The sequence below is a fragment of the Mytilus edulis genome, chromosome 4 (genome assembly GCF_963676685.1).
Source record: "Mytilus edulis chromosome 4, xbMytEdul2.2, whole genome shotgun sequence".
NCBI classification, from domain to species: Eukaryota; Metazoa; Mollusca; class Bivalvia; order Mytilida; family Mytilidae; genus Mytilus; species Mytilus edulis.
In genome coordinates, this window is record NC_092347.1 from 81,986,409 (window position 1) to 82,012,477 (window position 26,069).

The 26,069-nt window shown below is 32.4% G+C and overlaps 2 protein-coding genes across 12 annotated transcripts in view; both read right to left on the minus strand.

Moving 5' to 3' along the window:
- Nucleotides 1–11,678, minus strand: part of LOC139520723 (leucine-rich repeat-containing protein 71-like) — a 44,022-nt gene extending 32,344 nt beyond the window's left edge. For 8 of the 11 annotated variants that reach the window (XM_071313612.1, XM_071313604.1, XM_071313613.1 and 5 more), the window contains exon 1: nucleotides 11,572–11,678. In XM_071313612.1, coding sequence (XP_071169713.1) covers nucleotides 11,572–11,663 — 92 coding nt within the window. In that variant the 5' untranslated portion in view covers nucleotides 11,664–11,678. Of the gene's footprint in view, nucleotides 1–1,525; nucleotides 2,787–8,688; nucleotides 8,721–11,571 lie in introns of those variants that run through there. The other 3 variants (XM_071313618.1, XM_071313614.1, XM_071313608.1) reach the window with 3 other exon arrangements.
- A 5,837-nt stretch (nucleotides 11,679–17,515) lies between these two features.
- Nucleotides 17,516–24,005, minus strand: LOC139520725 (U6 snRNA-associated Sm-like protein LSm7). The gene is made up of 4 exons (XM_071313632.1): nucleotides 23,875–24,005; nucleotides 23,588–23,696; nucleotides 19,063–19,134; nucleotides 17,516–18,381 (listed from the first exon to the last, which is right to left on the minus strand). Exons 1-4 carry the CDS (start codon nucleotides 23,989–23,991, stop codon nucleotides 18,242–18,244), a joined length of 438 nt encoding a protein of 145 aa, XP_071169733.1. The 5' UTR covers nucleotides 23,992–24,005; the 3' UTR covers nucleotides 17,516–18,241.
- Between the last annotated feature and the right edge of the window lie 2,064 nt (nucleotides 24,006–26,069).

A 26,069-nucleotide genomic window follows, 5' to 3' on the forward strand; every position in this document is an offset into this window, starting at 1 on the left:
AATATAAATAGACAGATTAAATGAAAACAAATATTACAATCAATGCTAACGTATTCCCCAACAAATCATTATTGAATTTCTATTATTGATAGTCTTAATACATTTTAACGTGTATGTATGTATGATTGAACACGTATGATACATATGACCGCTTGGTGATGTGTTTGATGCTTCACCACTTGCATCTTCGCTAGCCAAGGGTTACGATCCACTCCCGCTCTCTTCACCCTTGGCAGATTGAGCTAACATTTGTGATATCAATGTTGCGCCATCTATCGGAAGATTAAAGTCACGCCCATTCCGAATACATTATTCTTGGCCAATGGTAGCACTTGAACTCTTCAATTTGGAGGTAAAAACACTGTAGCGTCTAGATTCTACACACTTGGTAAAGCCGGAAACGAAAATATACGTCAACATTCGTGCATTTGTGCATGAAACATACACAGGAACTTCTATTAGTTGATTAAAACATTCAAGTTGTCACTAAATATAGTCGTATGTTAAGTGATGTAAAGACTTGTTGCGCAATAAACACGTGGCAATTGTTTACAAACACTTTCTACATCTACACGTGATCATTTTATAGGCGCTTTTTGATTGGATGCAGCGAGTTTCTACTGCAACCAATAAAAATCATTACCTTGTGTCTCCGAAATTTTATCTCAATCCGCCAAGGGTGAAGAGAGCGGGAGTGGATCGTAACCCTTGGCTAGCGAAGATGTGTGAAGAGAGCGGGAGTGGATCGTAACCCTTGGCTAGCGAAGATGCACCACTTGAGCCTAATATTTTTTTTTCAGAATCTGTCGCTTACAGGAAATGTCTATTGAATCATGGAAACCGAAATTTATTTCTAGATTATGATATTGTTTTTTTAAACATGAACTTAAAAAGAGGGGAAGCTGCTGTCTCGTTCTTTCGTCCTTATCACTAACAAGAATCAGGGCGCGATGATTATCGTTTCTTCCAACTGGACAGATACATTTTGCGCATTCTAAGCTCTAAACACAAAACCCGAGTTAGCCAAACTCTCGAACTTTTTTTTAACTATCAATACATCGGGCAAAGAGTACTTTACAACACTTTTCCGGAATCTTTAAGGTATATAATAATAGACTGCTATGTTTTCTCACTAACTTTTCAAATCAAATTTTATTATAAAGTTTGAGACACTATTTATTGTGAACATAATACATGTGAACATTACAAAAACTGGTTAAGTGGCATTTATGGACCAAATAGTAAACGACTTTACTATTTTGTTGTAACAAGAGCTACAGTTTGATGAAATGCATCCTTGTGGATCGGTCAATATTTTTAAAATTTTAAAATAATTGTTAAAAAAAAGGTCAAAAATCATTTTCAGAGTTCTCAGTGAAAATGAACGCCTTCACTTTTTTAACGCCATTTCAAAAAATTGTTAATACAAGCTTTGACCGATTTACTATTTCAATAACTGGGAAATACACGACCAAAGAGTTAAAATATTTCATGAACAAAATTATAATCAGAAAATAAATCTTACCTCTGAAAGGACGTTTTGGGGTTTGCCATTCCCTTCATGACTGAATGATTCTAGTGTATTCTCTTACTAAACGAAAGATTTATCTTAATTTTCACTATGTTATTTTTGAAATAGAACACTGTCTATTATTATCTATCTCTTGGCTGCCAATTATAATCTTCTCATGTCAAATCAGAATTGACAGCTGTTAAATCAGGATAGACGGACATAAGAGCCAAGTATTTGCGTTTTCTTCGATATTTCTTATTTTTGGCTATTATTTCTGTCACTGTGGTATCACAAGCTAGAACAGTTACTATATAAATATATATCAGATCCTCTCGAACATCGTTAGGTCTATTTTCCATGCACTTTTTATAAACTAATATGTATATAGGTATATAATGTAATTGTCCTTATAAAATCTTCTACTTATGATATTTAAAGATTTAAAATTAAAATCATCAATTACAACTAATCATCTCAACAAAAATGTTTAAAATCCATCTTGTTAAAATGCTATATGTACTTCAGTTCCTTAGCTGCTCACGACGGTTATGAAATGAACAATTTTAGATTTATAACTAGAAATAATGTTGAGCCCATTCAAAGCATACGTATTTCAATTTATGAATGTTAAATAAATGTATTACACTTTTAAGTGCATGAACTGAATTTCTGTATCCAGAATCTTTTGTAATATTGTATAATTAGAACTTGCTCACATCCAATAAACTTCCTTCGATACACTAATAACACTTTTTCTTGACAATATTATTATATTGTTTAAAATTTAAGTTCATATTAATTATAGATATATTCCTTCAAGTGATATGTCACAAGGATCATTGGGAAAGAAATGAATCTCACTAGAGAATTGTTGGAATTTATTGGAATTCATAGATTTTTCTTTAGGCTACTACCGTTTGATGATGTCGGTCTTATAAAAGAAAAAAATCACAATGTATACAATCTTGCTCAGCAATAAAAGTCCACTAGACAATCGCCTTCCTAGAAATGCTTTCTATCTTTTGAAAATAAAATCCTCTCTCCTAACTATCCATCCGTGTGTGAAGTGGAGTTTTGATTTTTATGTAAGTTTTGATATTGATATAGCAAATCATATTCGGTCTATGAAATCTAGTTTGACAGAAGTAACAATTAATGAATAATACGCCCGGAAGGCCAATGAAGCACTGACCAGATTATTTGTTAATTTGGTCAAACTAAAAACAATTTCATAACATTTTGACAAATCAGTAAATGTGTCTCTTGATGAATTAAGCAACATCAATATTTTTAAAACATTTGTTTGAAAGGATAAAATTAACTTAATTTAAAACTGTAATACAATGAAAACAGTGATTTACTATAGCACGCAGCGAAAACAATATATAAAGAGAAACACAGTTCAATTTTGGGGTAAATTGAATTTATATAATACCTGAATTGAAAATAAACAATGTCAGCATTTTAAAGCTACTTATCAAATTGCAGCGTTTCGTGCAGTTTGCATGCAGGACTTTAATAACAGTGATTGAAATATGAAAACAAGAAGACGTCATTTGGCTGTCAGTGTCACAACTATACAAAAGAGACGAAACGACGAAGATGTAAGCAAATGACGGCCTTCAGACATTGATAAAATATAAAATAATTGAAACAAAACAAAAAAACAAAGACCCAAGTATATATTATGTATATATACAACAATAATGAAAAACAAGCATGCCGGTTTAACCCCGTAACATTTTTTTGTGTGCCTGTCCTTAGAAAGGAATCTGTAATTTAATAAGTGGTTGTCGTTTGTTGCTGTATGTAAAACATTTGTTTTTCGTTAATTGTTTTGTACATAAATCTGGCCGCTAGTTATCTCTTTTTGAGCTGTTTTACATATGTCATTTCGGTGCCTTTCGTCAGTACCGAAGTACTAACACTAAACTGATGATCCCATGGGTACTAACTACTAAACTGATGATCCCGTGGATACTAACTACTAAACTGATGATCCCATGGATTCTAACACTAAACTGATGATCCCATGGATTCTAACACTAAACTGATGATCCCATGGATTCTAACACTAAACTGATGATCCCATGGATACTAACTACTAAACTGATGATCCCATGCATTCTAACACTAAACTGATGACCCCATGTATACTAACTACTAAACTGATGATCCCATGGATTCTAACACTAAACTGATGATCCCATGGATTCTAACACTAAACTGATGATCCCATGGATACTAACTACTAAACTGATGATCCCATGCATTCTAACACTAAACTGATGATCCCATGGATACTAACTACTAAACTGATGATCCCATGCATTCTAACACTAAACTGATGATCCCATGGATACTAACAACGAAACTGATGATCCCATGGATACTAACTACTAAACTGATGATCCCATGGATACTAACTACTAAACTGATGATCCCATGGATACTAACTACTAAACTGATGATCCCATGGATTCTTACACTAAACTGATGATCCCATGGATACTAACTACTAAACTGATGATCCCGGCATGGATACTAACTACTAAACTGATGATCCCATGGGTACTAACTACCAAACTGATGATCCCATGGGTACTAACTACTATATATTTTACTAGCACTGGTATCGATCCAGTGCTAGTAGTAACAATATTGAATATTGATTTTCTCGCTTAAAGACCCATTGGTGGTCTCCGGATGTTTTCTGTTGTTTGGTAAGGTTGTTGTCTCTTTGACACATTCCCAATTTCCATTCTCAATTTTATTGATGCACAGTCTTGATCGTTTCAATTTAGAGATATATCAATAAGTTGAAAAGTGAGGAACAATATGACTTGACAAGGTTTGAAAAAATAAAAGGCTAAATTCATGGCAGGTGCATAAACATTCACAATCATAAAACATGCACAAATTAGTAATTTCAAATGCCTTACGTTGGCGGAACCATTTCCCCATTTATACGACTCAATTTTTACAATGCATATAAAGATATATATACTGATTTTCACCTGGCAATCAAATTGGAATTTTGAGCACAAACACCTCTTTATAGCTACATGCTATAATCAGAGACATATACTTCTTTCAAATGCACATCTTATTCATTTTAACAGTACTTGTCTTTATACATACACATGATCACGCATCTCTTTTTAATTTTCTTTTTTAGAATTCGAATATATAAGAGTGTAAACCATATCATTTTCTTCAAATAAAATTTAAGAAAGGAACAGAAATTTTGTGAGGAAACTTTAAAATTTGTCGATCTGTTGACATTTTATATGAACCAACGTCAGTAAGTACGTTTAAATCCCAACAATAATTGTACTCAGAATTAAAAGTAACTAATCAACAGTTCAAAATTCAATTTAATGCTGGGTGGATATATTGTAAAGGTACAATAACAACAGGTTTAAGAAGTAAATTAAAAACTTCTTAATATGTTGGTCGTGAATAATCATGTTTTGAAACATCAACACGAGACCTTAGGCGTACTTTGAAATATAGGGTATTACTTTTTAATATTATTGATAAATGATTGATATGATTAGAACACAGTTTTGAAAATATTTGGTTCAACTAATTCATCGCCTAAGATAGATGTCATCTTATTTTTTAACAGCAACGATTTCATTCTTATGTGTTCATAAGTTCTGCATTTGATCAAAGGAGATTGTTTTTCTTGTATAAACTTAACTGTCACATCACAGAGGTCATATAGTATGAAATTCAAAACAGTGTAGCTGTGGCCATTGATTGACCCATCAAAATCATCCATTGACTGGGACAATTTACGTGAACGTTTGTCTGTAACAACCACTGTTCATGACGTACCTACGATAGACATTTAAACTGTGGGGTCACCAAAGGTTTCTTAACGCCTTTAATTATAAAATAATTCGAAAAAATAATCAGGAATAAACTTTGTGTTTTGATTTATATAATTGATATAAATCAAAATATCGTGCTATTTCTGATTAATTTTTCGAATTACTTTATTTAGGTTTTGAGAACCTTTGGTGACCCCATAGTTTAAGTTTCTTTAAAAAGTACATAGTGAGCATTGGTCGTTACATACAAACGTTCACCTAAATTGTCCCAGTCAATGAATGATTTTAATGTGTCAATCAATGGCCACAGCTACACTGTTTTGAATTTCATACTAACCTCCTTGGTCACATCAATGTATGAACATTTTAGTAGAAAAGGCAGAAACACGATATTTCCACAAAGAGAAAAAAGAAGATGGCTTGTCGATAAGCCAATTTTTACCAATGGCAACTGAAAAACCATGTTAAAAAAATCTCTGAAAGCGTTTACGTTTAGCGACAGCTGACAAAGCAGTTAACAATATCGTCGTTGTTTTCCAGAGTGCATACATATATCGATTGTGAATCAATTTGCCGAAATAAGTGGGATAGTAGTTAATTGCTCGTAGATGAACATACATTAATTTACCAACTTTTTATAACGATACAGTGTTGTCCGGTATTGAATTCGTGAATTACCCAAGAACTATTACCAATATTGCTTTATATCTACTTGGTCAATTACAAATACTAATAGTTTCAAAACATTTTGGTTGGTCAAAAGATCTGAAACCTTATCACAAGGTAATAGTAAATTAGAGAATTATTTCAACCTCAAGACTGACTTTGTAAAGGAGGCCTATTTATCAATTAAAGATTTTAGTATAAGAAGAGCTATATGTAAAATGAGAATAAGTGCTCATGATCTTAAAATTAAGAAAGATAGATATAATAAAAAATACATAGAGAGAACTCAACGTCTATGTCATCATTGCTTATCACATGGATCAAATTCTATTGAAGATGAGACCCATTTTACAGTAAATTGTCCATTATATGATGAACAGAGGAAATTATTATATGATAAAGTTATAACTTTTTGTACTAATTTTAAAGAACTACCTAATGATAAGAAATATTTCTGGCTGTTCACAAATGAGCATTTACCAACTCTCATGTGCCTAGGAAATTACATTATTAAAGGGTTAGAAATAAGATCCAGATGTAAACAAAATATATGAAGTAATTTAGTATTTTATTGTTATAAGATTTAATATAATAGTTATATAAAACACATGTTGTGTTAGGCTCTGATCCTGTTCATAACGTTAAAGTATGTATTAGTTTTCTGTTTTGCTTTTTCCAATCATATTGTGTTGTAAAATGATGCCCTTTATGGGTTCTTGATTAGATTAATAAAATTCTTATTCTTATTCTAATACTTTGTTCTGCAAACTATTGATCTTAAGGAGCTACCATTTGATTTTGATATGGGCTAGGATGAAAAATTGTGTCCTACATTTTTTTTAGTAGTAATCTCTGTCGTTCCTTTTTATATTTCACTCTAGTTTAAAATGGAAAGACATATTTTCAGCCAGTATTGTTGGATAACGGTATACGTGTTTATTGGGCGATAAACTTATCCAATGGAATCTGACAAACTGCTATGACTTGGGTCGGTTTGGAATGTGAACGCAGTAATTTGTTAAAGACCGTTGGTTGACTTCTAAATGTTAACTTGTTTATTGTGTTGTACTGTTTATGTTGCACTGAAACGTGTATAGCCAATAACTTCTTTAAAAGAGGGACGAAAGATACAAAAGGGACAGTCAAACTCATAAATCTAAAACAAACTGACAACGCCATGGCTAAAAATGAAAAAGACAAACAGAAAAACAATAGTACACATGACACAACATAGAAAACTAAAGAATAAACAACACGAACCCAACCAAAAACTAGGGGTGATCTCAGGTGCTCCGGAAGGGTAAGCAGATCCTGCTCCACATGTGGCACCCGTCGTGTTGCTTGTGTGATTACAAATCCGGTAAATAGTCTAATTCGGTAGGTCACATTCATGAAAGGGAAGGGGATTGTAGTTACGACGTAAGGAACATATCCGATATCATTTGTGAAACGGTTATTCCATAACGGTCAACCAACTCGTGATGGCGTCCGTAAAATTTACGAAGGGATGATTTCAACTTCACCATTTGGAACTCTTGGTTTAATAGCTTCCTTGTGAGCAGTAACCCTCTATCAAGAAAATCATGATAGGAAATGCAAGCACGGGAATATCGTATCAATTGGGAGATATATACCCCGTATGCAGGTGCTGCTGGAATGTTGCTACTTAGAAATGGAAAGTTCACAATTGGAAAGCTGAAATAATCTCTTTTGTCGTAAAGTTTTGTTTTCAACCGACCCTAACTGTATCTGTAGTATCCTTTATCTCCAATTCGATGGGATAGATGCGTTCCACATAGTCACCAAATTTTGAATTGTTTAGTGAAAGAACGTTATCTATATGGCGGAAAGTAGAGTTAAAGGATATTGCTAACTTCTTATCTTTCTTCCTAAGAAGTTCCTGCATGAAGTCAGCCTCATAATAATAAAGAAACAAGTTTTAAATGATATACCGGAGTACATGTTATCGTGGTCAATTAACTTGATCAAATATATGGACTCAATACTTTTAAAATATTATAAAATGAACTGTAGGATAAATGAATGTGCTTCTGAGAATTATTACATTTTTCATTTTTCTGTGGACACTAAGGAGGAATTTTAATTATCAAATGCATATTATTTGTTATATTGAAATTATTCGTCACCAATAGCAATAATTTGTGAACAACCTTGGTCTATTAATTTCTTTTAGTTATGTTATATTGATCAGAAACATTCATACATATAAATTCTCGTTACATTAACAACATACAATAGAATTGATTTTATTTCCAATATAAATCTTGAAAATGAAGAAAATAAAATTTAAAAAAATTAAAAGAAATCAATCGTTTTGCAATTAAATGAGAATGCAACGGAGCTGTTGGTAGACGTTTTTATAAAAGGTCTAAACGGAGAGACAAATGTACATCCCATAACTTGAGGATGTTGATCACATTGCTGAGAAATATTCCCACCGGATGGCATGCAGGGGCGGATCCAGCCATTTAAAAAGGGGGTCCCAACCCCGGACAAAAGGGGGATTTCCAACTATAGGTCCCCATTCAAATGCATTAATCGTCAAAAAATAGGGGGTTCCAACCCTCGACCCTCCCCTCCCCCCCCCCCCCCCCCCCCCCCGATCCGCCACTGGCATAGAATTCGTAGAAAATCCTGATAAAATCTTACCTTAACATACCGGCCATTTCTTCGGATGTCTTCCGGCAGATATAGCAGCTTTATCTATTTCTTTAATTGACTTATAGGAAAATCCTTTGTATGCTACTGTTTATAATTCAACTAAAACGTGTTTTCATAAAAAGTTGAAATAACCGGATTTAGAGATTTAAGTACTCAATTAAAATATGTTAAGAAAACATCCACATTAAATATTCTTCAATAAAAAGCATAGACCTTTATTGGTTTTTAATGAATATCATGATAGATATTTACTAATGAAAGAAATAAGAAACTAAGTCGTTACAAAGAATACAGTACATTTCTGACAACATATAGTAAACACTTTATCCATCTGTATATGTATAGATTAATAATAAAGCTTAACCTTTTTTTTATAGTAATTTAGAATGAAAATAATGCAAATAATCTGCACTGTTTAGATAAACATCAGTACATAATTAATGCGCATATTTTAGATGGCATTTCTATTTGACAATAGTATAGAATCCCTCTTGTATAACACTATTTATATGTCTGGGAGTTTACAATACAGAATTTATATTTGAACTTCGTGAGCAATAAATGATGTTTTTTTTTCGATTGCTTAGATATTATATCGTTGTATCCTGTGAAAAATCAATATGCCAAAAGTTATGTTTTTTTTCTTTAGTTTTCGTGCTATATTTGCAATTCAATGGCCGGTCATTAGAAATTCCTCTATATGTTCTATATACGTTTTTTAACATTGTCAAAAACTTATTAGAGGTCCCGTTTAGAAGAATATTCATTTTTAAACAATGTGGATTTTTTTTTCAAGACTATGCTTGTTTTCCATTGTCATGGTTCATTCCTTTTTTGTAAAGTTATTGTCTTGTCTTGTTCACTTTATGAGTTTGTTAACCCTTAGTATTTGATAATATCCATGTTTCTTACGTAACACACTCATTTAATCATGATAAAGTTTAATATGTGCTGACAAAAAAAGAAATGATTTTACAGTTTTGATAATATGGAAACAATAGCGCGGTTTCCTGACAATGACGGAAGGATATTAAAAAAAAAATAATAGACCATTAATAGACAATACGGTAAAGAAATCTGAAAAGTGTAACAATCCGGAAGTGATTCTCTGCCCATGATACCCGTTTCCATATTCAGATGTCCCATCAAAACTGTAGTACTCTTTAAATGTTTCCTGTCCGTTTTCGATTTCAAATTGATTAAAGTAAAGCATGAGCTTCTCTACCATATGCACATAAAACATTTTATTGTTGAAATGACAAAGCGTTAAAATGTACTACAATAAGTTTGATTGAATTACCTAACAGATTTGAATCATCTGCAACATGCTACATACAGTAATTGATAGTCTTCCATCTCATTTTAAAATATTTTCTTCTACTTAAATCATCCGTGACTTTGAGCCCACACCTCCCCCACCTTTTCAATAATCACATAAGTAATACCGGTAGTTCCCTTTATATATAACAACAAATTTTAATAAAAGTCATAACCATCGAAGAAATCAAAAATATTGATGAATCTCTTTCATCTAAAGATCCACCAAACGTGTTTATACGTGTTTTTGTTTTTGTTTTCTATTTCTAATAAACAATCATTATTATACTGAACCAAAAAAATCAAGCTTTATTTAAAAAACGATGGTTTTCCAAATTTATACTCTTAATATGTTCTTATGGTATGGGCTTTGCTCATCTTTGAAGGCCGTACGATTACCTATAGGTGTTTATTTCTGTGTCATTTTGGTATCTTTACGTGAAGATATAAAAAAGAAGATGTGGTTTGATTGCCAATAAGACAACTATCCACAAGAGACCAAAATGACACAGACAGTAACAACTATAGGTCACCGTACGGCCTTCAACAATGAGCAAAGCCCATACCGCATAGTCAGCTATAAAAGGCCCCGATATGACAATGTAAAACAATTCAAACAAGAAAACTAACGGCTTTATTTGTATAAAAAAATGAACGAAAAACCAAATATGTAACATATAAACAAACGACAACCACTCGGAATTTAGGATACCGACTTGGGACAGGCACGTACATAAATACTGTGGCGGGGTTAAACATGTTAGCGGGACCCCCCTAACCTTGGACAGTGGTATAACAGTACAACATAAGAACGAACTATAAAAATCAGTTGAAAAAGGCTGAACTCATCAGAAGGACAAAAATACAAGTGGACGTGGCCGGATACTTGTATACATCCCGACAACAAAAAGACACTAGATACAGATCTGAGAGTACTCGCAGTTATCTGAAAGCTAGTTCAAAGCCACTAACAACTAATAAAAAAATCATGCATCTAAGACTAAACTATCAACCCTTTTTCTCTCTCTAATTGTCCAATGATTTAACGAAAACTCCATCTAAGAACTCACCCAAAATCATATCAGACTTCAAACTATGCAAACAGGTCAACTTTGCTAAACTATCCAAAAAAATAACGGAAAACAAAGTAGTTCCCTTTTATTTGACAGAAAAACGCATCAGACTAAATTAAAGGAATCGATAGACGAAACCCTTTGGATAATGGTCTACATTTTCCATCAGATGCTGATTCTTTCATTAATAACCTAAATTTTCTTTTATCATTCTTTCGTTTTTCCATAACAATTTCGGGTGGTCGCGGAACGAAGAGACTGTAACGTGTTACGAAAGAAATAAACTCTACGTTTCCTATTTCCATTTTCAACCAACAAACCAAATATCAACAGAAAACTAATAAATGAATGTAAGAAGTTAATAAATCTTGATAACGATCTTGCTTTTTAATATTTCATCAATTCTGGAAGTCGAATTTACCCTCCCCTTTTTTCCGCATTAATGTTAACATGAGTTAATAAAATAATAAGAATGACATACCGGGCAAAGCTTGCTCTACTTGCAGGAGTCAATCGGTGTGAATTTGGACGGGATCCGGTTTTAGCGGGACTGCCTTTCCCAGGAGAAGGCATAACGTCACGTCAGCAGTACCACATCTTCCCAGTGAGCCCCTATCAGACAAGCAAATAATTTTATATATTTCCCCCAAAAGGATCAATATTTTTAACCAATTTGTTCAAATTGTATTGTCGTGTTTTGTTTAAAATGAAAAATACCACAATATTTTCAAATGAGTTTTCACGATATCTGATCGATTTTTCCATTTTTCAGCGTTCCACCCAGGATACAATAGAATGTTGCACCAATATTCATTGATCCAGTCCAACAACGGAGCATTGTTATTTTTGTTTTCTTAAGCTATTTAATTTTAATTAAACGTGTTTAATATATAAAATACGGAAAAATGAAACTAATTATGTACATAAGAAATTCGATAAATTGATATATCAGTAATGTGCGTTTGTTTTATTTCTGAAAGTCAATATTGCAAACGAAAAAAAAATAATAACTTAACTTCTGTAAGAGCTTCAAATAATTCAAAGTATTCATAGATCAAAATAGACTCTTTAAGTAATAGCATGGTATTATATGGTCCGTAAATACCATTTTGATAAAAAAAATAATAATCATATTATTAGTTACATAGTGTGCTAGTGACCTAATACGGTATATATGGGGTCAGTAAATTCCATATGGGATGAGAGCACCATATGGAATTTACTGACCCCATATATACCGTATTAGGTCACTAGCACACTATGTAACGAATTTATCTTACCGACTATCTTAACGTGTGAAATTTAGACCTATCAAAATGAGCAAGTCCTCAATACTGTTAGCATTAAGAAACTACTTCCATTGATCCTACAAAAACAGATACCAACAATAACAACTCGTGAGGGTTAAATGTGTTATATGAATTTATTTCAATCTTAATCATCAATTTCTTCGTCTGTTGAAAACTTTACGGTTTTTTTCTCAGTACCGTTTTGTTTTTATAAAGGGACGTAACACCACTACTAACCGTGTATGAAATAAGCCCCGCCTCCCTACTACCTTATATGGAATATAAAGGGACGTAACTCCACTACTAACCGTGTATGAGATAAGCCCCGCCTCCCTACTAACCTAATATCAAATATACACGGTCTCCACGAGGGCGCTTTTAACCAATCACATTCCTAGAAATGTATAGGAGGTAAGATAAAATATTAGTTTCATAGTGTGCTAGTGACCTAATACGGTATATATGGGGTCAGTAAATTCCATATGGGGTGAGAGCGAAGCTCGAATCACTAGCCTTAATTTCACACGTTAAGATAGTCGGTAAGATAAATTCGTTACATAGTGTGCTAGTGACCTAATACGGTATATATGGGGTCAGTAAATTCCATATGGGGTGAGAGCGAAGCTCGACTGAATCCCCATATGGAATTTACTGACCCCATATATACCGTATTACGTCACTAGCACACTATGTAACGAATTTATCTTACCGACTATCTTAACGTGTGAAATTAAGGCTAGTGATTCTCAAAACGAGCAAGTCTTCAATACTGTTAGCGCTAAGAAAATACTTCCATTAATCCTACAAAAACAGATGCCAACAATAACGACTTGTAAGGTTTAAATGTGTTTTATGAATTTATTTCAATCTGAATCATCAATTTCTTCGTCTGTTGGAACTTTTAAGATTTTTTCATAGTACCGTTTTGTTTTTTACAAAGGGACATAACACCATTACTAACCGTGTATGAAATAAGCCCCACCCCTTCTTACCTAATAAGGAATATAAAGGGACGTAACTCCACTACTAACCGTGTATGAGATAAACCCCGCCTCCCTACTAACCTAATATCAAATATACACGGTTTGCACGCGGACGCTTTTAACCAATCATATTCCTGGAAATGTATAGGAGGTAAGATAAATGTTAATGGTATCCTTCTCTGAATACGAGACAAACATATTAGTAGTGGTAGACCCCAATGGCCAATGATCTTCAATTTATACCGAATATTGACTGTCAAAAAAAATGCTAACATTCCAATTTTCAATAACAGTTAACAGCAAATACATTATCACAATAACAGATAACAAAAAAACTAAAAGCCCAATAACAGCTAACAAAGAATAAGACAATAACAGCTAACAGCAAATATATTTTCAAAATAACAGATAAAGAATTAAATTGCCCCATAACAGCATAACAGTTAAACCCCTTGCCCCCCACCCCCCCCCCCCCCCTCCTTCATCAGGGAACATATTTTCTATGATATTTCTATAAATAAACGGTATGTTTTTGTAAAACCTTAATTATTAAAAATGAATCCATATGAGACGAAAAAATCTTGATGTACAAAATAAACTAACATATTAGTCACTGATTTATTTTTCCATGTGTAAATATTTAAACAAATCGACAACTATTATTTCCACTGACATCAATTAATTTGTTATAATGAAAACTATAATTTTCCGTTTTAGATGGCGTGTTAAACAACAGCTTAGTGGAATTCCTACGGGAACCAAATGCATAGTAGACTAGATACATCAAAAGCAAAAGATTTTCAATTAATTGCAGAAAATGATTTGTGGGACAATAACTCCAATAACATGTCAATTGACAATTTTGCTCATGTTGACTTATTTGTTGATCTTACTTTGCTTGATATATGTTGAAACAGTATATTTAAATCTAAATGACAATCAAGATAAATAACAAAAAATGCTAAATGATGCTGTCAAGAAAGTCTCCCAAACGAACACCATTTGAATACCTCTTCTCTTCAAAATTTATTTCCGACCCGGGTCTGTATAATACTTGAAATGCCTTTAAAAGGTTATCTGGAAACACCCTTAAAACAGGGGAAATTCACCCAATATAAGTATGCTGGAAAAGACGATATAGTAATGGTTTATAGAAAAGTACCTGAATAATTCTGAAAATAGACTTACTCAAGTTATATAGGGTTTTAACGACCTTGGCTGGCCTTTAGCTGGGGTCACACATTCACGATTTTTACAGCCGTTCTTGGCAGGACCATTCCCGACTAAAATTTGTCAAAAGTCTGATTGAGATCCTGTGAATCGTGGTTGAAAATTCACATTCTAATTAAAATTTGTGAAAACATTTATTGAACCACGAAAATAAATCTACTTTCTCCGATTATCAAATCAGATTTGTATCTTTCGCATGGTACAAAACGACCGAACCGCGTCCCGATTCTACTGAATGTGATCCAACAGAGATCCGACAGAACCCAGACATTGACAAAAATCTCCAGATCATGCACGTTCCAGAGGACAGAACATTGTTACGATTTTAATCCGAAACATCAGAATCTGTCACGACATAGTCACGATTGTAATCAGACTAGACCAAATCGGCTGAGTTTCCCCGAATGCTACGGGACGCACCTAATTGGTTTTGTGGCCTGTCCGGACCATTTCCGATCCGTCTTTTTGGACATTATATTTATTTATTTTTACCATAAGGTAATTAACCCCCCCCCCCCCCCCCCCACACACTTAAACTTCTATCATATGTTATATTTTAGCCATGTTAGTTGGATGGCAGGGTCATCAGATACATTTTTCAATCAAAAATCGTCTGAAAATTTCAGGCCAAATAGAGGACAGATCTTAACCTGACGAACATAATTAACCCAAGTCGAATTTGCCCTAAACATGCTTAATGATTTAGTTTCAGAGATATAAGCCAAAAATTGCATTTTACCTCCATGTTCTATTTTAGCCATGTCTTCCATGTTTGTTGGCAGACAGGGTCATCAGACAAATTTTTCAAACTAGATATCCCAATGATGATTGTAGCCAAATTTGGTTGTATTGTCCGGTGGTTTCATAGGAGATTAATTTTGAAAAGTTATAGTCAGTCGACAATGGATGACAAGTGATGAGAAAAACTCACTTGACCCATTGGGCCAGGTGAGCTTAAAACTTAAGTTTGAGCAACAAGAAACCCACCAAAACAATGGTCAAGCTCTAAATTATGACACATTAAGTGTCATTCAAGCAAGGCTCAACTGCTTGATCCAACAGATGCTCTTCTTATTTCCTTTTTTAGTTATTGACATTTATTTTAAAAGAAGTGGGGTTTGAAGTTGATATAAAACTACTTTCTCTTGGGGCTCATTCCAATAGGAACATTTTCTGGAAAGCTTTATTACATAGAGGATTGTTTATCAGCAAGTTCATTTGACTTACTGATTTTGTATTTTACATTGTATTATACATGTATATAAAATTTATTTGTTCTGTGTATGTTCACTTGTGTTAATGTCTTTTCATTGAGTTAAGCCATTTCAATTGATATTTTAGAGTGCATCTATCCATGTTGTGATGTAACACTATTGTTTCAGAAAAGGGTGAAGGTTTGGTACCATTAGAACCTTTAAACCCTGTCTGATGCTTAGTAGTTGTCATTTGTTGATGTGTTTCTTGTTTTTTTATAAAGATTTGACAATTTGTTTTCCCTTTTGAATGGTTTTACACTAGTTATTTTTGGGGCCCTTTATGGCTTGCTTTTTGGTGGGAGCCAAGGCTCCTTGTTGAAGACTGTACTTTGACCTATAATGGTTTACCTTTATAAATTGTGACTTTGATGGAGAGTTGTCTCATACCACATCTTCATATATCTATATACCACTTTTTTTACCTAATAATTCATACCAGTTAATTTTTTTTGCCTATTGTATCATGTAACCAGATGCCCTGCAGGGCGCAGCTTTATACGACCGCAGAGGTCGAACCCTGAACAGTTGGGGAAAGTATGGACACAACATTCAAGCTCGATACAGCTCTGAATTTGGATTTTGATTAAATAGTTGACACAGCATAGAATGTAGTCTAATGAACTTATTTTTTTTTGCTTTTGAGTAATTCACTATGCTGTAGAATATTAATCCCCTCAAAAAAAATATTTGAAGAAATTTCTTTTTAATTTCTGAAATCTGAAGAAATTTCTTTTTAATTTCTGAAATCTGAAATGAGAAAATTGTACCCCACCCCATTTTTTTGACCTCAAACTTTCCCTTATTGCAAAAATAATCTCAATTCAAATTTCAAATGGAGTTTGCAACAATAACTACTCATTTAAATACATCATAAAATATTAAAATATAAAATAACTGGTAATTTTTTGTGAAAGAATGAAGTATTTATTTAAAATCATGTGTCCAAAAATTTATACCTGAGGGATTGTTTTTTCATCACTAGTATAACATAGTTTATCTCATAATACCATCACTTTGATACAGCTATTTTTTTCTGGAGTTATTAGACTTTCACTTTTCACCTATTGTAACATTATAAAATTCCTGTGTTTTCTTTAAAAGTCTTGAAGCTGGATTTCAAGACCTTAATGTATACATATTGGTGGCCCTCGGCTGCTGTCTGCTCTATGGTGGAGTTGTTGTGGCTTTGACACATTCCCCATTTCCTTTCTCAATTTTATAAATACACAAGTTATTGTCAAAAGAAGACCAAACTAATTCTTTTTCACTAGACTTACAATTGTTTGCAAGACCTGCAAAAATTATCTCATGGGAGACCTAAAAAGAAATTTTTCACATAATTCATCAAGGTCAATTTTAAATATCTATGTTTAAGTTTTCCTTTGGTTGTAGAATCATGTATTAAATGAGCTTTAGCTACAAGATGTAAAATAATGTCTAAGCTATGTGATTTTTATCATTATAGAATCTTCATTTATGTTAACATTGGGTTATGATCATCTTCAGGGGTCACCTAGATGGTTAATTAGATGGCTTCTAGATTAAAATACTAGCGAAATGTCTCTTTACACTTATCAAACAAAAAATTGAAGTAACTGTAAATCATAAGGAAATATAACTGTTAAGCTGTGTTATATAATATAAATCTAAAATATAAAACTATCCTGTTATCTTTTAACAGTTTATTCAACATCCATGTAAAAACATCAAATATGAAAATGAAACATATATGACATATATGTGTATGAAATGAAAAAAATACAGGTCTCTATCAATTTTATAAATACCGGAATTTTCATGTCTTAGGTTTTGTGATTGTTTCCTTAAAACCTAAAACATGTAAAAGCAATGTTTTAGAATATATATTAAAAAATATCCAAAGTTATCTCCCCTATTTTTGTATCCTCCACCTGATATGAAGAATAGTAGAACATTATGTATTTCAATGAAGTAAATGTTGATGTGAAAAATGAAATCATATGTTTGTGTTGAAATTGAATAGTTAGTATAAAAAGCAAATGTAAAACAAATTGTCATTTCAGTTACAAAAGGAAATAATTCTATTAAAAATAGAAAATGAAGATACATGTACATTGTATATCAAAAAGGTCAAGAATGGATAACTGCATACTCTTTTAAATAAAAATGCAGAATTAAATCTACTTTCTAAACAATTTGTCACTTTTATTTTCTGCCTGTTTTGCTTTTTTTTCTTCATCCATAACAATTACAGTACTAACTGTACAATAACAAACAATTTACAAAAACTATATATCAGATCATCAGCGTCTGAGTGAGTTCACATTGGCATTTGCACTATATGTACGTTCTCAAGGTCACAAACTAAGCACTGCTTTTTGTTCTTTATATCTGCTAAAAATTTCCTAAATTGTTCATCCATCTTGCTGAATGAAAGGATTTGCAATGGCTTCCATGCCGTCTGCTGGACAGATTAAGACTACAGATGTACCTCTACATACCACTAAACCTAGCTGCCTGGTGTCTTCTGTAAGTTTGTATGGATCATCAGGATCTATAACAGAGAAAGGTTTTGAAAGTTGAGTTATCCATTCAAATGCTTAGTAAAAATGAAGGTATTGGTTTTATTTAATGGTCTATGATAAAAAAAAAACTCCCTCCTTCTTCATAATGTTTTATTCATCCTTTCAATTATGAAATATATACAAGTGGGGTTGGTCAAAGCTTCTTTCATATCAAAAACTAGAACTGTAGCTACTTGTTCTTACCAATAAGATGATTGTTGCTGTCTGATGTAATATCTCAATGTTGTTTTTTTTTGTCTTTCCAGGAATTGGTGTATATTTTTGATATTCTCTTTTAAATTCTTTGAACTAGATAATATTTCTCTTAAGTATGATTTAGAGCTTATGTACACTATACAATATTAAACTGTCAGTATTTGTTTTTCCCTAAAAATGTTTACATCAAGTGCACCTGTTGGTATCAAATAATATTGCATGTCGCAACTAAATAAAATTAAAATATGTATACATTAAATGGAGAATGTGTTTATGGGCCACAGATGCCCCTGGTTGTAAATATGCATGTGTCAATGTACTCGTTGTAAAAGTGACACCACCCAATGTCAAATGACTTTGAGTTTTGTGATAATAAGTATTATGTAAAAAATTTATAACATGAATTGGTTTAGGCATTTGTGTGTTTGTTTGTTTTGACATTAACAATGGTTTACCTCTCAGATACTCTGTACAACCATCTAATACCAAATTTAACAGTGGATCATAACCTTTCAATACTCCACTTGCTGCAAAAAAAATGATATAGAATTTTAAGTATATTTATATCATCATGACATAATAATCATGTACATGTATATAAATTGCATAAGTTCTTGCTGGTTTGACAAGCTGGTACATAAAGAGACTGTAATTGCATACATTCACTTCATTTATAGAACTTTGGTGTTGGTTGCTGTCCTCCATACATTTTTCATGTACAGTACAAATCTGGGCTTTGGTTTTCTGCTTTGAATTGATTTACATTATAAATCCAGAATCTGTGTCCGTTCGCGCCCAATCATGTTCTCGCCCACTCACCTTTGCCCCCTTTCGTGTTTGCACTCAAAGTCCGTTCGCACCCAAATTTTATTCAAACTATCATTTAACTATGAAATACAAATTGTACATTATATCTTGATATCTTATTATTTTTGTAAAAACAGTAATAATAATCGAGTCAAAATTTTATTGGTTTTGTGTTTAATAATTTGTAAACGAGTTTTGGAAAGTGTATTGCTATAAATATTTAGCCATCATATTGTCATACTTTTCCAAACACACATGATATCAATGGAGACAAGCTGTTAAAAACAATTATATTTCGTTTTTTTAATTTAAAATCTTCGAAGTTTTACTCATACCAAGCTAAATATATGCAATTATTTACATCAAAGCAAGTTAAAACACTTAAAACAACAATCATGATTTTTAAACACTAAAAAATAACACCAAATTATGCTGTGTATAATTTCCTGAATCTTTGTATACATATTAAAGACATACTATGAAAATTGTGCATATCCACAAGAAATTATTATCAGTCTTTGAGATTTTGTAATTAACATTCAAGGAAGCTCGCTTGTCATGTTTTGGAATTTGGTCAGATTTTCGGACTCCTCTGTTGTTATCTATTTGAATGCCTTAACAAATTTTGACCAGTGACCCCCATTTTTCTTTTTATAATTCTTTTCAAGTATAATTATAAGCTGTCTGTTAAAGTCTTATAAAATTTTAATTATTTTTTAATAGTCAATGGCTATTATATCAAAAACGAACATGGTGACCTATATATATTTTTTTGCTCTTTGGATTCCTTTATTAATTCTGTATCAATATAAACTAGTGTTTTGAAAAGTTGTTTTTTTTGAAACCGAGAAGGGAACTCCCTTGAAATAATTAATCATCAAATTAATAAAAAAAAAATTATATGTGGGGGGGGGTTTAAAATTCTGCAAGTTTTGTATATCTAAAATCGATTTTTACATATATATCCCTATTGGTAAATCAATTTTTCCCAAATTAAGTTAAGAGGGGGGTGGGGGGGTCAGTGAAAAAAACTATGTGAATTAAGTTTTTTATCCTACATTGAACTTTTGATGTCGTCCCTTAGCAGTCAGGGGACTTACTTAAATGAGTGATTTTCTAAATCACTGATTCAAGTAACATTATTTCCATAAAGGTTGAAAGTAAGAGTTGTCTTTCTTTAATAATCACCTATTTAAGTAGTACAAAATAATCACTAGAAGAAGTGATTTAATTTTACTGTAGCTTTAAATATAGAATACTAATGATCCAGGGACTAATTATGTTTCTAAACTTATCAGAACCAACATCTGTGTTGTCTAGGATGACCAGGTCATTTCAGGTGATGACCTTGTACTGAATCTAGGATAATGACATTAAAATCACTAGTTTAAGTATCAAACCTCAATTCCCTTCCCAAAAATCACTTGTTTAAGGTGGTACCCAACACTTTAACTAAAATTAATTTGGCTCGTTTAATTTTCTTAAAATTTTGACAAAGTATTGACTTTGACCCTTTTACAAAAATATAAAAAATTCAAAAAATTTGAACCAACCGTTTTATCAGAAAAATTACACTGCTTATATAGCAGTTTGTCAAACACTTATTTTGATCATTGAGAAGCTTAATATTCCCTTAACAACACAACGTAATTAAAACGTTTAGCTGATTTTACAGAGTTATCTCCCTGTAGTGTTAGGTACCACCTTAAGTATCATTCTTTTAATAACCCCCACTAATTTCAACAACCCCGAACAGTGGAATTTTTATCGCGAACAGTAGAATTTTATTACATAATCTGAAAGATGAAACCTTGAACTTCACAGGAAAAATACTCCCACTGCTGGGAAAAATCTTTTAAGAAAGTATCAGTTCATTATGTAAAGCCATTATTATAGCATTTTTTCAACTAAAATATAATTTGCAGCTAAATGATAGCATCAAAGGCATAAACCTTGATACTTAAAAGAAGCAAAAAATTCATTTTTTTCAATTTAACTAATGAAAAGATATTTTTTAAACCTATGTGTTTCAAATTTTGGTAAAACTACAAAATCACAATTTGTGACAAAACTTCGAATTTGCTACTCAAATAAGTGATTTAAAAATCACTTATTTCAGTAAGTCCCCTGACTGCTTAGGGGGTGAACATGTGAGGTGCTAACATGTAGGGTAAGAAAGTATATTGGGTGCGAACGGACCTGATACCATAAATCCAATGGCCTTTATAGCTACATGTACTACATGTATGATAATGGATTTGCTCCTTTAAAGGTTAGTATTTAGGCTAGTCCAAATAATTATGACGTCTGGCAAGGCTATTTTATTTTTTTTCTGAGACGCCTTGCTACGACGTCATAACGCTGAATCCACTTTTAACATCTGGACTTTGAGAGCAAATTTGGGGGGAAACTTTGCGACCTAGGCTAATTTTGACATGAAATTTTCATTGCCGGCTAGAAATTTGTACATACCGGTAGTTACAAAGTCTTCCTTTTTTGTGCTTATTGCCAATATTGGTGCAAAATATTTCCAGAAATTTTTTATTGATAAAATAAGATACAATTCCATTTGAGGTGGACAAATATTTATTTTGCTTACAACATGATATCTCAGAACTACCAAAATATGTCATTACCAAAGAGTATAAAATATTAAACACTGTAAAATTTGACAGATCTGAATTTCCGGATAATGTAAATCGAACGTTCTGGAAATTCAGGTCTATTAAATATCACTGATTTGAATATTTTATATTCACCGGAATTGACGTTATATGGGAGTTCTGGGATACATCAAACTTTTTCAACAACTTTATTACATTTAGATTGTAATATTATGCTTTGAATAAATCCTAGTTCTTTGTATTTTCTTTTTGTAGATATTAGTATGAACAGTTTGAGATGATTATATAGATAATATAATGAGGCATGATGTAAGGACTTTAATATTCAATTGCAAGGTATACATGTATTTTGAAGGTATCTGGATGATTTGTTCCAACTTTGATTCGTACCAACAAATTCGTCCCAAGTTGCTTGGTCAGTTCGTTCCAACTTATTCAAGAACAGTATTAAACAATATTAACCATTTAAATAGCCTTAATATTTTAATTTTTAATGCTGTACTGATAAAAAATTAATATCAATACGTATCTAAAAATATTCTATGGTTTATTAATTGGGAAGAACGATATATTGGGCATGATATATATTGATAATTATTAATTATTAAGGTAAGTTTTTCATGACAAATTTAATATTTTAAATATGAATAAAGTGACTAACAAGTGATATTTTCAAAGAAATCGTTATCATTATAATTGATTATTGTATTTCAATGATGTGCGCATAACAGTTGTTAATGCATTCATCAAAAGAATAATATCGTACTTATCTTGGGTCATAAACGCTTGTCAATAATAATTGATGGGCTGACATACCACATTTGCTATGTTTTTCTTGCGTGCATCGTTACTACTCATTAGCACTGGTTGTGTATTTTTTACAATATTAAAATTTACTCAGTGTCCTTACATACGAAACTGAAAAAAAGTAAGTAGCCACAAACAGATCACAGTCCAAGATGATGGAGCTTTGGGACAGCTATAGAAGACAGTATATTTGCGTTATGGAATTTCCGACTGCAGATTAACCACATAGAAGTAGAAGTAGAAGACAGCAAATTACAGTTACCCAGTTGCACTTATCATTGTGCCATCCGTTGACCAGCAAAATGAAATATGTGAAAGACTATTGAACGATTATCTATGAACTGTTAGGATGAACATATGTTATTGAAAAACGATCTTTTATATGAAAAATGCAGAAAAAATGGACAAGGAATTGCTGATTTTTGCTGTGCACTGTAGGTTGAATTACACAAATACAGTGATATACGGACATATACATTATAAAAAAGTTGGAACAAATTGTTAAGTCTGATTTAATAATGAACTTAATCAGGTGGAACACATTGTTTAATCTGATAAATAATGAAATAAATCAGTTGGAACGAATTGACAATTGACTTGGTACAAATTGTCCAAATCTGGAACGAACTGGCTTGGAACGAATCGGACTTGGAACGAATTGACAAGCATTCATTTAGAAAGAGAAATAGTTTATGTTCGAACGAGAATAACGAGGTAGAACATATTTTACAATTTTAGTTACCTTCTCTACCTCCACTAAATTTGACTCTGATGGGTTTATCTAAGTATTTAGATAAGTCAAGAATAGTTTCTTTCTTTTTCTTTTCTCTGTCTCTATCTCTATCTGAAAGCTAAAAAGGAAATAAAAAAAATCTTTAATGAGTAAAAAAATATTTTTACCAACACTGACATCAGTGCAACACTGGTTTTTTTTTTTTTTACGAAATTCAGAAACATCGGTATACACTAATTTATGTCTCATTCAGTTTTTGTCGTGTGAATTCGGAATCTTAATAAAACAGTTATTACCTGCTGTTGTGGTTTCTGTGACATTTTCAAAACGTGCAAATTTCGTTGCCGGCAAAAATAAAACCGGAAACGAGAAAGGGAGGTAAACGAAAGAGTTGATAAATCTGAAAACCACATAACAATATGATATAAAAATAGACCGAATGGACATTATCTTCTGAAAATAAGGTCTAGGTCATAGAAACTCTGTCAGACAGATAGTGTACCCATTACAGGGCTTACAATAATTCCAAACACCTAATATATACTGAGCCAAAAATATTTGCAACAAACTTATAAAATTAGATTTTACTGACTATCTTAATACACCTTATCGCTATTCCCGGCTGACCCGTCCGCTTGAACTTTTGACGTCAACAACAATCACTTTTCCATTGTGGCGTCAATCATTTTGTTTTATGACGTCAAAATTTTACGGGAACCTGTGTGATTTCCAGCAATGGCGGACAAATAGCGATAAGGTGTATGCGACAAGCTTGATTATTTTAACATCTAGTTATTTTTAGGATTGTCTGACTAATCTGATTAAAATACAAATCATGTGTTCACAATTCGCTTGTAAGAAAAGCATGCACACAAACTATGTATATTTATCCGATTGGTATGCTCAATGCGTTTTAAAAACAAATGGGAAAGTTCAAATAGTGTGCTCGGGTTACTGTCTGAAATGTTTTTACAAACAACACTGAATGGGTCAGATTCAGTGGACAACTCAAGCACTTGTTACAACAATATACACTAAGTTTGATATAATCGTTGATAATTTAGCTTGCAAAAATCTAATAAAATAAAATTGGAAAATATTTTGTAAGTCATACGAAACCATTTGCGTAAGGACTACCTTCATGAGCTTAACTTGATCAGTAAAACCATTTGAAACTTTTTAACAATTCACATTGGTAACAATCCAATGAAAAATGTCTGGATCCTCTTCTGTAGAGAGGAATGTGCTTAATTTTTCTTCTTCATGTTTGGAGTTTTTGTGCACGATAAAATCTTATTAATACTTTTTTTTTGTGTTTTCGTTCATTTACCATGCGCTTTTATGGATTGTAGTATAAAATCAATTATGACATAACTGTTCGACACGGCTGGTAATAGGAGCGGACAATCTAATTAAAAACCGATCTCTCATAGCTCCCGTTTTCTGATATGTCGCGACATATTAGAAACAGGAGCGATGAGAGATCGGTTTTTTTACAGTAGTTCAGGGAAAGCTTGTTCGCGACCTAGAATTCTGAGTGGGTCAAGCGTTTAATTAAAACTAATGCGAGAATATACGAGATTTGGTTGAACTGGGGGCAAAGTCATACATAGTACACATCAATATTCGGTGTTTAATAGGCGTTTATTAGGACGCCTGGCGCTTTCCCGTTTACCTGTGAAGTCGTTGAGTGTCATCTGCTTTTTGTTTGTTTATGTTTATGTGTAATAAAGTAAAATACGTAATATTTTGAAAAATTTCGGGACATAGTGTTTAAAAATTACGGGAGAAAATTGGAAAAGAAAATTGAAATTACTGCTTGCAAAAAGCCAAAACGAAATGGTTGATAAAAAAGGAACGTGGTCCTTCAAGTCCCTGGAAGCTGTTAAGAACTTTGAAGAAGTTTATGTGCAGAAATATATTTTTTTGTTGATTGAGAATAATTTCCATAAACATGCTGGCGTAATGGCATTAATTGCCAAAACAGTATAGCATACAATGGTGACACTACATAATTTATTCTCTTTATAGCCTTTTTTCGGGAGAATATAGATAAACAATCTAAACCATATGATTGTCATGTAAGACGGAGCTTTTTGAAAAGTTGTTGCTGGTCATAACACATAGTCGTAATGAATGACATTATGCGATGTATTCAATAAAAAATAAACATCATGGCTTCAAAAATGTTATGTTTTCAATATTGTATAAATAATCTGACCGTTAAACCTTGGTACAGTATATATGTTCCTTGTTCAAACCATAATAAAAATATAAAGTTCCCATAAAATCAAACAGCTACAGATCGTCATATGGAATTAAAATCTTAGCAAAAAAGCCGCACCCACTTATAAGATATATAAATGTCTTTACTCTGACTGTTGCAGTTTGAACACACGAGTGAAAGTCCAGCGCAATGTAGAACAAGATAGTTTCAGTGGCGGATCCAGGGGGGGGGGGGTTTCCGGGGGTGCGCACCCCCCCTTTATTT

Coding starts and splice junctions, on each gene's coding strand:
- LOC139520725 (XM_071313632.1), bottom strand. CDS start 23,991: ATGTGGTTTTCAGATTTATCAACTCTTTCGTTTACCTCCCTTTCTCGT. Junction 23,697..23,874: donor CACAGAAACCACAACAGCAG/GTAATAACTGTT, acceptor TTTCCTTTTTAG/CTTTCAGATAGAGATAGAGA. Junction 18,382..19,062: donor TTGTACAGAGTATCTGAGAG/GTAAACCATTGT, acceptor TCTCTGTTATAG/ATCCTGATGATCCATACAAA.